General features: G+C 41.2%; 2 protein-coding genes and 1 long non-coding RNA gene across 7 annotated transcripts in view; 2 read left to right on the top strand and 1 right to left on the bottom strand.

Moving 5' to 3' along the window:
* pno1 (partner of NOB1 homolog) overlaps positions 1 to 16,673 on the top strand; it is a 139,477-nt gene that overhangs the window by 53,617 nt on the left and 69,187 nt on the right. The window lies entirely within an intron of this gene.
* The window catches only part of kcnq5a (potassium voltage-gated channel, KQT-like subfamily, member 5a), a 53,091-nt gene that overhangs the window by 23,238 nt on the left and 13,180 nt on the right, over positions 1 to 16,673 (top strand). For 4 of the 5 annotated variants that reach the window (XM_052080158.1, XM_052080155.1, XM_052080157.1 and 1 more), the window contains exons 2-8: positions 8,722 to 8,812; positions 9,621 to 9,747; positions 10,630 to 10,805; positions 11,997 to 12,122; positions 12,590 to 12,700; positions 12,814 to 12,909; positions 15,541 to 15,635. In XM_052080158.1, the coding sequence (XP_051936118.1) occupies positions 8,722 to 8,812; positions 9,621 to 9,747; positions 10,630 to 10,805; positions 11,997 to 12,122; positions 12,590 to 12,700; positions 12,814 to 12,909; positions 15,541 to 15,635 (822 nt within the window). Of the gene's footprint in view, positions 1 to 8,721; positions 8,813 to 9,620; positions 9,748 to 10,629; positions 10,806 to 11,996; positions 12,123 to 12,589; positions 12,701 to 12,813; positions 12,910 to 15,232; positions 15,322 to 15,540; positions 15,636 to 16,673 lie in introns of all 5 variants that reach the window. The other variant, XM_052080156.1, reaches the window with a different exon arrangement.
* On the bottom strand, positions 11,978 to 16,523 carry LOC127610283 (uncharacterized). Its single transcript, XR_007964799.1, has 4 exons — positions 16,216 to 16,523; positions 13,193 to 13,329; positions 12,601 to 12,698; positions 11,978 to 12,059 (listed from the first exon to the last, which is right to left on the bottom strand). It is a non-coding gene; the product is annotated as an uncharacterized LOC127610283 (long non-coding RNA).

Here is a 16,673-nt window from a genome sequence, read left to right as displayed (position 1 = left end):
CGCTCTTCCTCCATCCTGCGGCAAGTCTCCTTCGAGTCGTTCATCAAACGTGATAAAAATATCACGTTGATAAACGAGTCCAACTATTACAGAAACAAGAACCGTCTCAGCAGCCATCTTGGGTCAGACTCCGAGGATTGTTTTTCAACGTGTTCACAATTTCAAGCAAGGAAAGGCAGATCCGTTTTCCCCATTCGATGCCCGGGATGTATATTTAGAGGCAAGCGGGTCCAAAAAGACCCGGGTCAGATCGGGTTACTCACAGCGGCCTTAAGGTGGCATGTGGACATTGAGATTGTTGTTCAAGGGGGGAAAGACAACATCAAAATGTTTAAAAAAAACACCTAGGCATTTATTTGTTGTTGTTGTTGTTTTTGCATTATGTGTTCGAATGAAGATATTTATGAAGTTGATTTATATTTGCAGTCACTTGGTTTTACCTCAATGCTTGAAGCTTAGCAGAATAACAGAAACAGCACTTAAAAAAAAATCTAAATGTCAAGTCATGAATTGTAATTTTTTGGTCATTTTTCACCCAAAATGGTGATACTTTTTTATATGATTTTAAAAAATATACACAGTAAAGTGTAAATCTTGTATATAAAATATAGATCTCATTTCAACATTGATTTTATTCAGTTTTAGTTTATTTGTGGATAGAAACTTCATCTGCTGCCTTGTAGTGAGGCTTTGAGCATTTGTTTCTGAATACGGTTTCTTGTCTCCTCAATAAATCTAAATGACAAAATTCACAAATACACTACTCCCAAAAAATTTGGGATATTGAGTTTTCAGATGAAACTAGGACCATTACAGGTGATGTTAATTTGATTTATGGTCCATTTTAGGTGCACCCTGAAATTTCACCCAAAAACTTAGTCTTGCTAACTTTTTGGGAGTGATGTATTATGCAGTGGATGCAGCGCCATAAAAGTGCACACTTTCATCCTGATTTGTATTAGAGGGGGGCACGACGGTGAAGTATTCGAAACTGTAGCAACATCCTCTAATGACTCAGTCATTTATTTGGCCCGGTGACGCATGACTTGCTACTGAAGTCCCAACCTAATTAGCCTTGTGCGCCAGCATAATTCATTTTAGCATCTGTTAGCCCGTCCCTGTGCTCTTGCTGTCTGACACCAGTCATGTATCGTCAACATAAACCCACATTTCTATCTCCCTGATGTGCTTCTGGGCTGGAAGGAGATATATTAATCCATTTATTCACAATTCACAATATGAACATTTCCCAAGTATCTCAATCGTGTATTTGTGACTTTGTTTTTTTTTCGTCTGATTATCCAAGGGTGAATAATTTGATCACATTTTAAACCCTAATTTTGTCTTACTGAAATGAAGTTGTTCTTATGCCATACACACCCCACCCTAAATGCTGTCAAGCTCCTGGAGATTTGGCATTTTGGTCTCCTGATGAAAGGGTATTGAGCAAGGGTCATCATCAACGTGAATTCGGGCCCAATTTGTGGGGAAAAAAAGCAAGCATTCATATACAGATTAAAACATTTTCACTTGTGCAGGCAGCACTTAATCCTTTTATGCACCCTGTCTCCTGATAACATGATAAGCTGTCCAACGTAGTAACCGCTGTGCATGAAAGGGTTAATATACTGCACTCACAAGTTAACGCAGGGTGTAACCTGCCTCCCGTCCATTTAGCTCCTATCACAGGAAGAATGAATATTTTAAAACTAATAAAGCAAACCAAACATCACAACAAATTTTATAATTAAACTCAAAGTGCTTAATCTTTTCCATCTAAGTGTGAATGGTCATTTGTCCATGCAGTATGTTCCCCTACTATTGGCTGGCAACCAGTCCAGGGTGTGTCATGTCTCTCATCCAAAGCCGGGATCCAGTTGGGATCGTCTTAAGTGTAATGAGGCCAATCTGAAGCAGACAACACCCTCGATGTAAAGTACCTCATTGACAAGACAAATCTTCTCATTTAGTGCCACGCAAACTTGGGGGTTGGGATGATGTTAAGTTCAGCGGTCACCATGGAGGGCCACCCAAAATAGGCGGCAAACACAGGTCTCGAGTGGAGTGTGCCGTTTCCTGATGACAACTTGCTTGAAAGTGTATTTGTACCTTAAATTTCAAACACAATCTTTTGCTAGGATGCTATTACGTATCACGCTAACATGTATCATGCTAACAATCTTTGTGAACCCGTTGTGTGGAATTTCAAACTTTTACGCATGAAATACAAAGCATGCCCGTCTTGCAGTGCAGAGGTCATGGGTTTGATTCTGGGCCCCGGCCGTCCTGTGTCGTTTGCATATTCTCCCCATGCCTGCATGGGGAGAATATGCGGTGGGTTTCCTCCCACATTACAAAAACATTCATGGTAGGTTGATTGAGCACTCTAAATTGTCCCTATGTGTGGTTGTGTGCATAAATTGTTGTCTATGTGTGCCCTGCAATTGGCTGGCAACCGGTTCAGGGTGTCCCCCGCCTACTGCCTGAAGACAGCTGGGATAAATAATAATATCAACAATTTGTGCCAGTTTTTATTTTACAATGTAAAATGAAACTTTTGTACTTGTTTGTAAAAGTTTGCCAACCTCTGATGTAGTAAATTCGGAGGAGAGGGTGCGGGGTGGGCGTGGGGTTGGGGTGGAAGGAGGTTGTGGGGGGGTGGGGAGTGGGCAAAGAGCAACAGTAAACATTTGTAGTACATCATATGGCTCAGCAAATCATTAAGTCAGTGGTGGTTCATGGTTGAAACCCCGAGTGGTTAGGTCATTGCATTTTGAGATGAGAACAACTTGGAACGAGAGTCGTGACCTGTTAATGGGTGCGTCTGTGGGATTGACCGCCCCCCCCCCCCCCCCCCACACACACACACACTACCACCAGTATCCCCACTGTGGGCGGGCGGACCTCTCCTCCTCGGGGGTCTCTTCAACACAGCCGGCCGGCCTCGGGGTGGCGGGGGGCGCACCATAGATGTCCATGCATCCTGCTGGTGATGGCTCTACCATAAACGGTGGTGAAGTGGGAATAGGTTCCAGATGCTGTTATAGGGACTAAAACACACACACACACGCACGAACATTAAGATCTTAACGGAAAAAAAGTGCCTCACTATGATTGTAGGCCCCTGGGAAAAGGAGCTCTTTGCAAAGAGATGGAAGTTTAAAGGTGATTGTGTGGTCATCACTCATCTCCAGACAGCATTATGTGTGTGTGTGTGCATGCGTGCGTGTGTGTGCGCGCGCGTAATGGGAATGTAGGGCAGTTAAAAAGGGAAGGTGTATCCTTTACCAATACCGTTGGTAACGGGAGAGTCCGAGACTGGGAAGCAGCTGCCAAGATGCCACTCGAGATGGTCCAGCAGCTGATTATTATGATTAATAATCTTCGTAAAAAATGATAATGACATCTTCATGAAAGGCAGGGTGCTTAAATGCAAATGTGTTGTACTTCCAAGTGAAATACAACTAAACACTGCTTGGCAAATGTCACGTATCAATTAAAAAAATATATATATTATGCACACTTTGACCATTTAATTGAGTGATTCTTTCAAGTTCCACTAGAAGGAGCCAGGGTACTACTAGTGATTTGCGCACCACACTTTTTAATTACTGCACTGGACTGCTTTGAATCTTAACTTATTTGTCTTAATACAAGATATTTTGGGCACGTTGTAGAAAGAGCGGAAGTTGTTTTAACCAAGACCGCATTTTGCTCGCTTACCGCATAGACTGAATGCTTCCCTTTTTTTTTCCTGCGTGCATACATCTGCTGCATGTATCCCGTTCAACTGGATGAAATCACGGAAAATGTTCTTGAATGACTCTGAACTTGTGGTGTAAAACAAGCTGGCTTACACTCTCCCTTTTGCCGTGTTTGTATGTCTTGCCAAGGGAACTTTAAACTGTGTATAGCCCAAACACCGCCGCGTTGACCGCGGCTGCTGATGCTGTCCAGACCGCCGTCCTCAGACTCTTGTGTCTCGCATGTGTTTGTGTGTGTGCGTGCGTGTGTGTGCATATGAGATGAAACACAGCCGCAACAGTAGTAGTAAGCCAGACACGAGAGACACTAATATTCCATTACGTAGTGTTCTTTTTTTTTTTTTTTTTTTCCAAAAGCGCTCAAATCATGAACTCGACAGATTAGCTCCAGAGGGGAAGGCTCATGATTCCAACTGACTTTATATTTCAGGAATGAAAAGCATCTCTTGTAGTTGTTGTCCAAATTAGAAAGAAGTAGAGAATTGATCTTAGATGTGTTTGCTTAGTTTGGGGAATCATCACAATGTGTTGCAGCAAACAAAAAGTGTGAGCTTTACATCCTCATTAAGGTGGTTTATGTTCATTTTCTAATCAGAAATTTTAATTTCACACAATTAAAGGTGGAAAAGGAGTAACTTAGTCTGCAAAAGAGAGCAAGAAGAGATTTCAGAAGATGCCTCAAGGGGCAATGCTAATTGCTAAGCTAATGTATGAAATGTTTGGGTTTGCACTAATTTGCACCATAGACTGCCAAGGTATGAGTTTTAAGAGAAATTGTTAAAAAAAAATAATATTATTGCAGAGGGGCTATATTCACATTTTTCATTTTTCAAATATATTCCAAAACATAAAACAAAAAAGGAGACAGGCTTTCCATATTTTTCAGACTGTCATTTTTCATAGTTTGGTTGGTCCTGCAACTTGTAATCGGGTTTCATTTGTATATATTAAATTAGAGCTCAGACTGCCACCCAAAATGCATCACCGTTGAGTTTCTTATACTTTTGACACATCACCATTAGTGGCCAGAAAGTGGCGGTAACGCACCAAAAGTACCCGCAAACCGCTTATTGACAGTAGTAGAGTAAATGAAAGAAGTCATGCTTTACCACCGGTGGCCTCCTTCTTTATAACATGCTAAAGAAGGTGGCACGAATGGACCAAAATTATTTGCCAACCACTTAACATCGAAGAAGTTGAAGCAGCAGAAGCGGTAGTCATGGGAACGCTTGTTTGTCATGTGACTTACTTATGCCACAAGAAGGACCAGCACCAAAGGCAATGGCACCACTCTGTGAGTGTGTGTATTAGGAGACATCTGTACAGCCTGACACACTGGGCTCCGTTTTTGGGGCACTCTGAAAAACTGAATGGAACATTTGGTCAAGTCTCTGAGTTTCTGAATGGTTGGAGTGAAGTAGTGTGCGCTCAGACCATGTTTACAATCGGATTCACGACGAGGGAATGTGACCCTTGGCACTGGTCCGATCTCCACCGTTCTTGGTCTCGGTTTTTGTCAAGTAATTTACCCCCCCACCCCCCCAAAATGCAAGTTAGACTTCGGAGTGACTTGTAGTCCAAAAATACGGTGCGTGAAAATGTGAAATTTGAATGAAAAGATCAAAGAGAAAAAAAATCAGTTACTTTTCAATCACCCATTCATAAATGCTACACACAATACTGCAAATGGATAGTTGGACCTATTTGGTTCAATTCACATTTGCTTCACATTTTTTGAGAGGCTAGTTTAAATTCCCCCACTCCCACCTTTCTGTCCAAGATCAAGATCCCCATGTTTGCGTGGATTAAAACAAAAAACCCAAGGAAAAAGCACTTAATGTGGTTTGATGCTTGCTGTAGTACAACATAAAAAAATATATGAATGAAGTATCTGTTCTCAATTATTTGGATGCAAGCTTGTCAAGATGGAGTTAATAAAAGCAGTGGATGTGCGAGCGGATCATCTCGCATGCACACACAATCTTTGTAACAGATGTAGTGTGTGTGTGTGTGTGTGTGTGTGTGTGTGTGTGTGTGTGTGTGTGTGTGTGTGTGTGTGTGTGTGTGTTATGATGCCTTCTATCATAAAGCCATGTGTCACACACACTCTTGACACGCAACTGTTCGAGTGGCCGTCCCGTTTTCTGTCACGCCGCCATCAGCCAACCAGGACTGGATGCAATCAGAACCACTCATGAGAACCTTCCCACAAATCTGGACTTCTGGAATGTCTCTCATCTTACTTTCCTGTTCGGCATTATTCTTAGCGTTTTAAAACTATTTAAAATTATTTTTGATACATTTTTGAGTGGCTTAATAAACAATTAGACTATAAACAAAATAAATAATTAGGAAAAAAGTGCATCATCAAAAAAGATATAGCAAATGTTGACAAAAATGATGAAAACATGAGCAAAAATAAAAATCAAAAATCAAAAAAGCCAAACAATGACAGTAATAAACCGAAATGACAAAGATGAATCAACATCACAAAAAAAGCACACAACTTTACATCTTTGTGTGCTTTTTTTGTGCTTTCTTGATCACATTGTAAAGTGATCAAGAAAACAAGCTAACAATGATAAAAGAAAGTAAACAACAATGAAGAAAACATGAACTAAGATAACAAAAGTGAACAAATATCATTGAAACATGAAACAACCCAATCGAAGCTGAAGAAAGAAAAGATGACAAAAAACATAGATGGTGAAATTATGTAAAAAAAAAAAAAAAAAGCCTGAAGATGCACTTGCTTGAAACAGGAAGCCCGTCCATATTTTCAATGTTTCGCTGATTGTTATCAAAAATCCAAGCTCTGATGCAGCATGTGCGAGTGCGAGTATGATGATGATGATTAGGAGGCGTAAGAAGCAGTGGAAACGTGCCTCGTTGTGTTTTGTCGTTGCTGGGAAATGAAAAGGGCCCGAGTGTATCGGCACCATCATCGCTGCTGCACTCCAGTGAATAAACAAGATCGGTCGTAATGGAAAGGCCCGGTGACTCGGCTTGCATCGCTTTTTGTTGTCGACCTTTACTCAGGGTTTTTGTCATCTTTACTTTTTATGTTTCTTCGTGTTGCCTTGATCGTCCTTTACGGTTCATTATCTTTTGTTTCATTCACTTTCTTTCCTTTTTGGTGTCTTTGTGCGTTCTTCGTTGTTGTTTACTTTTTTGTTGATCTTTTTTTTTCTTTGTGTTTGCCCTTTTGTTTTTGTTTCTCTGTTTCATTCATACTTTCTGTATCTTTGTTTACTTTTTGGTTACTCTGTTCATGTTTTCTCCATCCTTGTTTAGTTTTTTTCTGGTTTTCCGCGTCTGTAGCTTTTGTTGTCGTTTTTGTTTAATTTGTCTTTTTTTGCTTTTTGTCACTCGTCCTGTTTTTCTTTTGTCTTTTTTTCCACCTTTTATCTATGCAAAATTTTCTATCCTTTTGTTTACTTATTATTTTCATGTTTTCTTCATTGTTCACCTTGATCCTCCAATTTTATTTGTCTTGATTCATCTTTTGTTTGTCTTTACTCATCTTATGCTTACTTTTTGTTCATCTGCCGTTCATCTTTATTGATGTTTGATTTTGATGTTCATGTTTCCTTCAACTGTCTCAATCTTTGTTTGTTTTGTTGATATTTGTTAATCTTTTATAAATCTTTGTTTACTCTCTGTTGTCATTGATCACATTTTCTTCAGCGTAACAGACTTTTTGTTATGTTTGTTCAAGTTTTCTTCATTTTTGTTGAACTTTATTCATGTCTTCATCACGTTTGTTTGCTTTTTGTTTTGAGATTTTTTCCTGAATTGTCTTTTATTAATTGTTGGTCTGTTTTTATGCTTTTTGTTATCTAGTTACCATTTGTCATTTGTCATTGACCCATGTTAATCCATCTTTGTTCAGCTGGATAATTTTTGTAGACTTTTTGTGTATTTTCTTCTTCAGTGCTCACCCTTTGAGTTTTTGTTGTCTCTTTTTTTATTTTCATTTTTTTCATCCTTTTGTTATTAACTTTTGTTCATCATTCAGCTCAAACTGTTGATCGCAGCACAATATTTACTTGAAGTCACATTTTCTCTTTGAGATGCACCAAATGACCCTTTTGATATTCAACCACATCTCCAAGTGCTTCATTTTTTTTGTCTTTATTTTTAGAAATAAAACTTATGGTTCAAAGCGAGTGGCTCATCTGGCACTGTTTTGTCTTCCTCCTCCATCCTTCCATATTTTTTTTTAATTCTTTGTTTCCATTCGCTCCCTCCCCGCCGCCTTGATTGAAAAGCTCTGCAGGCTTGGCACGCTCACGCGGCGTCGCGGACGTACACATACACTACATCATGACGGTAATGTGTGGAAAACGGCGACCTCTTGCATACCGCATTCTCGCACACGCGGATGATTTATTGACTCTGTAGGGAAGCTCTTTACACCTTTACAAAGTGTTTCGCCTGCAGCCAAATACAGTGCGTGCGTGTGTGTGCATGCGTGTCTCATCTAAATAAGATAAATGTGTGTGTAAAGTGATCTGGCTTTAAACTGATCTTTCTTTTTTCCACAAGAATATGATTTCCGATTCTAAGAGATTCCCCCTTATGCCGTTTAGTAAAAGCAAATGGGACTTACATTGCAGACATCACACACACACACAAAAATTAATCATGTTGCTTGTATGTAATAGAGGCAAATTGTTTTTGTAGTTTTTAGTGGGAATTAATAAATTTGGGGGTAAAGAGTCACCGAATTGCTAAGTTGACAACACTGACTAGGCTTTGTGTTACCTTCCTTCAGTTAAGTTGTGTGTGTGTTTTTTTAACATGTTTTTACTCATTTGTCGCTCTACTCACCAGCCAATTTGTTCGTGGAAAATGTGCCACATCAGCAAGTCTCCACTTTGAATTGCAAATGTTCCTAAAACACAATTTATCCAGAGGGATGAAAATCACATCAATGTTATGTTTCTATCCGCAGGTTCATCCTGGTATTTGGATGCTTGGTCCTGTCCGTGTTTTCCACCATTCCTGCTCACCAGGAATTCTCCTCGCACTGTCTTCTCATCTTGGTACGAGACACGTACACCCATATATTTGTCTATGTCAAGATGACCTAAAGTACAATGAACCTGTTCCAGTCATTCAACACAACACTAGCTTTTTGTTCGATTAAAAAGCCTGGGAAATAAATTTATGAGTAAATTGGCATGATATTAGAATTGTTTCAGTATGTAATGGGACCTTGATTTACGAGTGCCTCATTTTTTTTTCTTTTATGACTATTTGTTATGGCCAAGTGCTTGCCTCAAGCTGTTTAGGAGGGGTCCAACTTGAAGTTTACTCTAAAACCAACCAAAAAAAAACCAAACTGTGTAATTTTGCCTTACGGAAGTCTGCTAGCTTAATACTAACACACAATTACATAGACGGGCGAACAAAACAAGCATCGATTACCTTTTGAGCTGTTTGACCACAAACAGCGTGTGTGCACACTAACGCATGTAAACGGACAATCTTAATGATAAAATGAAAGCTAACTAATTTTCCTGCTTATGCCGACCCCTTGTTGCCAAGGCTCACCAGGAGTAGCACAATGTCAATGGGCTTTGAAGCATGAAATCAAGATGTTTATTTATTTGTTATTCATGAGTGTAATTTTAAAGTGCAATACTGTACAGTGTTATTTGTAATCATCTGATGGATGTGTTTTGCGGTTCTGGAACAGTAAAAATCTTTATGTATAGGACCCGGCGCAATAAAAGTTGCAAAACATTGCGTGATGGCATCAATGGACCGGCCAGGACATCTCTGTTTTCATGACGCAACGCTGAGAAGTGTCACTGGCGTGTGTGCGCGTATGCCTGTGTTCTTTTGTAGGAGTTTGTGATGATCGTTGTGTTTGGTCTGGAGTACATCATCCGAATATGGAGCGCCGGCTGCTGCTGTCGCTATCGAGGCTGGCAAGGACGCCTCCGATTTGCCCGAAAGCCATTCTGTATCATCGGTAAGGTGCAATGTGTGTGTACCAGTGTGTATACCAATGTCCCCTCTTGTGTACCTCTAATGCTCTTTTGTGTGAGTGTACCTGTATATATTTGTATGTGTATGTGCCATTGTGTGTGTGCCATTGTGTGTACTTTTGTCCCATTCCTTTGTGTACTTACAAGTGTTTGTTTGTGTTCTTTTAGATGCCTGTGCACAGTACGCGTCTGTGTACCTGTTTAGCTTTTTCTTCTTACATATACAGTACTGTGTACACTGGGATGTGTCTATATGATTTCAAGTGTGTTTAGCTATGAGTGCGTCTTTGTGTGTGTACTTATGTTTTCGTGTGTGTACCTATGGTGTTGCATTGTATCATACTTTCATTCAACAGGTGAACAGTTTCAAGGGGCATTACAATTAAATATTTCAGAGTACATCGAGCTTGCCCATAAATGTAAATACATTTCATGAAAAAATAAAAACATTTGTTGCGGTAACTGTTAAATATAGCGATATTAATATCGCTATATTCAACACCCGTATCGCATATTGCATCTTTTTCCGATATCGGACAGCAGCAATGTGTTTGTACCTCAACCCCCATGTGTGTAATACTGCATGTTTGCTTATGTACCTTTTAATCATCATATGCTTTTAGTATTTACAGTCCATTTTTCTGCCCTTGTGCGTATACCACGTTTGCATGCATCTCGGACGAATGGAACAGAATATCACTCGAGCCGTACAGTCAGACCTTTCTGGAAGGCATTCAAAAAAGACAAAGAAAAACGCGTGTTGACACAACATCTCCGAAGGTGACAAATTGTAAGGGGTTGACTCATGTGCATTGTGAAGCCGTTGACCTTCCACACCCCCTGCTCCAACCCCACCCTCCCCCCAGACATCATCGTGCTGATCGCCTCTGTCGCCGTGGTTTCCGCCGGCAGCCAGGGCAACATCTTCGCCGCCTCAGCCCTGCGCAGCCTCCGCTTCCTGCAGATTGTGCGCATGGTGCGCATGGACCGGCGGGGAGGGACCTGGAAGCTGCTGGGGTCTGTCGTCTACGCACACAGTAAGGTATGAGACGTAGCAGGAGGCGGCAGGGCCGTAAAGCAATAACCGGAGAACTTTGGCTCTTTCTTGGTGCCATTATAAGAGTTCCGAAATAGAAAGAAGACATTTCTCAATATCCGGCGAATGCGGTCATGCTTCCGAAGAACGCTCGTCTCTATGTAGTTGTGAACATCCCCCTTGGCTCTGACGAATTTCCATAAGGTGATAAAAGGGGAAGGAAAAATAAAAAGTACAAATGTGAGTACACTCCTTCCCTGTCATATTAGCCATTTGGCGAGAAATGCATCTTGGGATATTTTCCCCAGCCAAGTCTTCACAAATCAGTGAAACTGACTCAGCCTTGGTCTCTTGAGCTCTTCTCTTGCCAGTTGGCAACCAGGCAATAGCATTCTTAAACCCCGGAACATTACTTAAAGCATTTGTACTCAATTAGAATTTTTAGAGGGCCAGATTCTGAAAATTTACTTATTTCGTTAATTGTCTTGATGATTTGAGGAATTTAATCAGAGCATTTAAGATAGAACTACAGTATGTGTTGTGGTTCCGGACCAGTCCGGAACAGGAATGGATCCCACAAATGCAGACAACGATAAGATCGAGTACAAAAAAAAAGTTTCATTTACGAAATAAAGTCACAAAGCGCAACATAAATCGCTGGGAGCTTGCAAAAGGCAAAAGAAATAAAGAACGCAAAATCACTTCAATCCACAAACGACAAAGACAATCCAATCAATTAATAAAACAAAAACACACGGAGATTAACAATACCAAAACAAAACAGAAATAACAAGCCAAACAAAGCAAATTACAAACAGCACTAGGAACGAGATCGAGAACGACGAAGGTCTTGAAAATAAGCACTCGGACAAAAGCAAGGCGAATTATCCGACAACTGCTGATGGCTTGGCAGTCTCTTACAACAGGTGACAGATAATGAATGACATGACCAGGAACAGGTGCGAAACAAGAGGGAAGAGCCCTCCACTGCCACCTGCTGGAGACAAAATAAAACACAACCGTGACACTATAGAGCTCTTCTCCTGGTCCTCGTCGGCACTCATTCAGCAACGTTTTTGTCCTCTTTGGAAAGTCTTTAGCCAGTCAATTTAAACGGAGTGTGAAGCACAACTGCAATTGAGGTTGCGATTAAACTGTTGGCTGCTGAGTGCGTATTTGCACTGTGTTGGTTGTTAGGAGCTGGTGACGGCGTGGTACATCGGTTTCCTGGTGCTCATTTTCTCTTCCTTCCTTGTGTACCTGGTGGAGAAGGAGGAAAACAAGGACTTTGCCACCTACGCTGATGCCCTGTGGTGGGGCACGGTGCGAAACAGCCACACACACACACTCACACACTCACACACACACGCACATTCCTTCCCAATCACTTTTCAAACCTCATTTGTCATCAGAACATTGATTCAACCGACTGTCAAACTGTGAAATAAGTAGGGCATGACATCCATTGTTTTTTTTTTTTTTTCTCAGCCCAAATTGATGCTGATTTTACACAAAGCTCATCATTTTAATGCCAGTTTGTACAGATGGACGATTTGTTGTCTTGGTAGGTTGTTAATTGGTTAGTTGGTTTGTTTGTTGGTTGCTTCATGAAAAGAGAAGTTATTTAATTGAGAGCCACCCGTGGTACAAAATGAAATCCATTATTCTTCCATTGCTCTGTCACGCTGCATGAAAATCAAATTCCACTGAAAAATATCCACCTTGTGTCCTGTAATACAGTCGATTTAAGACTCAGGACTGTCATGCTCAACTGCTTTTGAACTTTTCAGATCACACTAACCACCATCGGCTATGGCGACAAGACGCCGCAGACTTGGACTGGGAGATTGTTGTCTGCAGGCTTTGCTCTCCTGGGAATCTCCTTCTTTGCCTTACCTGCTGTGAGACACACACACACACACACAGGCACGCACGCACGCACACACACGCACAAACAATAGACATTTTGTGTACATTGTTCGTTTGGCTCATTGAGGTTTTTTTTTTCTTTAAGGGCATCCTGGGTTCAGGTTTTGCGCTGAAGGTACAAGAGCAACATCGCCAGAAGCACTTTGAAAAGAGACGAAATCCTGCCGCCAGCCTCATCCAGGTAATACACATGCACACCACACACACACACACACACACACACTGCACCCGTTCCTCATGCACTACCTGAAAATCAGAAAGAATCTTCTTAAGTATTCCCTACTGTGTGTTTAATGTCACACTGTTGCATGTCTTCACCTGTGCTCAGCCAATCAGTGGAGTTTTGTGTGCGTGTGCGTGTGTGTGTGTGTGTGAATGCGCGCGCACATACGTACGGTACGTGTGTAGCTGGTAATTAATGGCGTGAGCTGTTACCATGGCGATCTTGCCCCGGACAGACTTACCTCCAGGCTGCAGTGATACGTCACATCACGCCATATGTTTCCACTTTTTCTTTTTTGTCTTCTTCTCTTCCTCTTCCTCCTCCTCATCCTCTTCCTCCAGTAACTTGACAACATTTCCCCCAACAGGTGAAACCAACCTTGGGAGCAGATTGAATTGTGTTGATTAAAACGTGATGACGCACCTCATCGATGAAATACTTCTCCATTACTCACCCACCTCACACATTTCATCTCTGCGCTGTGTTTTTTGGCTGGCGGGTCGCTGGGAAAATTACCGCCACCTTAGCTGGTCCCCGTCCAGCTGTTGTTTTAAAAGTGATGGAGATGTTCGGTCCAATTGAGTGGCATTCAAATTAAGACCTGGCTGCCAGCTGATTGGCGGTAGTTTTCCCAACCCGTGTGTGAGCATTCGTGTGAATGTTGCTTTCATCATGCGAGTCACAAGCAACAGTGTCACAGTGCACTCCAACGCAAAAGTCACAAAAAATGCGGGGTCAATATGCAGATCCATTCATTAGTTAGTCGATTGGTTGATGAGTTAGTTTGATGGTCAGGCGTTCAGTTGGCGTCGATTTTGTCATTCGGTTGGTGGGAAAGATTATGAATTTGCTTTTTGGTTAATTTGGTTAGATCATTAGTTAGTTGGTTGGTCAGTAAGTTGGTTTTAGTTGGTGGATTGGCGGCTGGTTAGGTAGTTGGTTCATTTGTAGATTCATTGGTTGGTTGGCTGGTAAGTTGGTTAGGTATGTAGTTAGTAAGTGTTAGTTGTTTGGTTAGGTCTTTGGTCGGTTAGTCTGTGAGCTACATGGTTAATTGGTCAAACTGTAAATTGGTGTGTTTGTTTGAATTTATTTTAATTGGTTGCATGGTATGTCGGTCAGACTCGGCGGAAGTTAGCTTGATACTAAGTAGAGCTGTCTTTCTGTTGGTTGGTTAGTTGGTTGGTTGGTCGGATGATGTGTTAGTTTGTTGTTAGTAGTTTAGGCTTAGGCTGCTTGGTATATCATCTGAGTCAGTCGATTAGTTGATTTGTTGGTCAATTGTATGGATGGTACATTAGCTAGTTAGCTGGTCTGATTGTTTTTGGTTAGTTTCTTACTTTGAGTGTGCTCTCATATAGTTTCTTACTTTGTACTGTGAAGTCAGTCTTGCCACCACTCAAAATGCCTCACTCATTGAAATCCATCCTGACAAACAACAGTGATATTTGAATCGAATTGAACGCCTGTGTGGGACCTTAAAAATGGCTGCCAGCCTCGTCTTGGTGATGCGCTCAGCAAGCCATTTTGATGTCACGTGATCACATCATTCACATTGGCTGTGTTTTTTGATCATTCCTTATATCCTCTTGTATACAGTGTGTTTAGCATTTTCCAGTGCCGTTCAAATGTGTCATGTATTTAAGTTTATGCTCTAAATCACGTGTGTCCAAACCTGGTCATTGAGGACCACTGTCCTGCTTGTTTCCCTACTCCACCACACCTGATGCAAATGATCAGGATCAGCATCAGGCTTCTTCGGAGCTCGCTGATAATATCAATAGCATAATTAAATCAAATGTTTTAAAAAGTTTGATTTCATTCATTGGGCCTCCATCTGGTGTCCTTGGCCATCAAAGGGCAGCACAATGCTTACAGCCATGTTACATATATATTTGATAATGGAACACGGACGGCAACTAAGCTGTAGTCATGTCAGTTGTTTTCCGCAGAAGATAAAGAATATATGCCTGTGAGTATTGGGTGTAAGTTGTTTCAAGGAGAAAGAAGTACCGCTCGTTTTATATACCCGTCGTTGGAGTTTTACATTGTGTGTTAGCATTAAGCTAATGGACTTTCTTTGAGGCAAGAGTACTTTTCAGTGAACTACACAGTGCACCGCATCAAAAAGTAACATCCTGTGTCATGATTAATGAGTGTGGAATGAGTGAATGATTCTTCCCACAGCCATTCCCTTTCGCTTCACCATCTTTGTACCATTGCTCCCCTCGATGTCGTTTGTAAGTGTAAATGTGTATACATGTCACCCCACCACCACCAGGCAGCTTGGCGTCTGTACTCCACTGACGGTGCCCGTCCCTACCTCCACGCCACCTGGCACCACTACCAAAGCGCCCTCCCCCCCCTCAGGCATGTATCCCCCCTACCCTCCACCACCACCACCACCACAACCGCCTACTTCCGGCAACCACACACACTGCATCAACAGTGCCCCCCTTCTTTAAAAAAAACAAAAACAAAACCCTAATATGCTTTTTCTCTTTGTTCCTCCTCACTACGCCTCCATGACCCCTCCTTGTTTTCATTTGACCTGTCAATCATAACCCATCCCCCCTCCTCTGCACGTAGTGTGTCTGGCGTAGTTACGCTGCCGATGAGAACTCGGTTTCCGTTGCAACCTGGAAGCCTCATTTGAAGGCATTGCATACCTGCAGCCCCGCCAAGTAGGTGGACCCCCACCCAAACCCTCAAACCCCGCCTCGCTTCTGGACTTTAAACGTGGCTTCCACTTCTTCCTCTTTCTTCTCCATCGTCTTTGTGAGACACATCAATCTTTTCACCCTTTACACTCTGGCATGTGCCATTCTCGCACCCGTACCACATTATGTAGAGTTCAAAAAAGTACTCACATTTCTGTGTTTTGAGGCCAAAATGAATATTTTTTAATCTAATCATTACTTATAATTTCATGTGAAAATAGATATTCATTTTATTTGTTTGCTGTGAAGTCAATGTATTTTGGTGTTTATTGTTTTGTTGCCCCTCCTTTTCAGGTCAAAGCACATGCCTAAAATGATTTGATAATTCATTTAGGGCACCTTTGTGCCGATTTTCACTCTTATTTTGTAAACTTTATTTTGCATTAAAACAACTAAAATGGTTAAAGTAAGGAAGTCAGGTGAACAAAAATAGCAAGCGTAGACTCCAGTGAGTTCAGTGTTAGAAATTTAAAAAAAAAAGAAAAGAAGAAGAAGAAGAACAGACTTTTGGAATAGACTCAAAATTGTCAATTATACACAATACCCTTTTTTAGAATGTCGTTTTATGTCATGGAGTCATCCGTAGAGATTGAAGAAAATACTTATTTTGACAAAGTAGGGAAAAGTGAGTCAAAGTAAAAAAGGAAAATAGAAAATTAATATTCAAATTAAAAATATATGTATACTTAGGTACAGTCACGGCCGATGTTACTTCCGGGGTTTACTGTACTGACAAAATAGCCTCCACACTTGAATAAATTACATGAAATGTGTGCTTCTGACAAGCACAAGACACATCATGCCAGATGTTCTTCCCTTTTATTAGTTGTCATATTAGCCAACAAATGTTCCACGTTCAGCTCATTAGACCCCGCATTACCTTCTTCTTGTGCATGGCTACGGCTTGCATGCGGTCACCTTTTGAGCTCCCGTGAGCGTGCTCTCTTACTTGAATGTTCTCCTGTATTAATCCTCTGGAATACTGACCTCTCTCCTCCTTTG

The sequence above is a fragment of the Hippocampus zosterae genome, chromosome 11 (genome assembly GCF_025434085.1).
Source record: "Hippocampus zosterae strain Florida chromosome 11, ASM2543408v3, whole genome shotgun sequence".
Lineage (NCBI taxonomy): Eukaryota > Metazoa > Chordata > Actinopteri > Syngnathiformes > Syngnathidae > Hippocampus > Hippocampus zosterae.
Note: the sequence above shows the minus strand (reverse complement) of the source record. Positions and strands in the feature narration are given on the sequence as shown.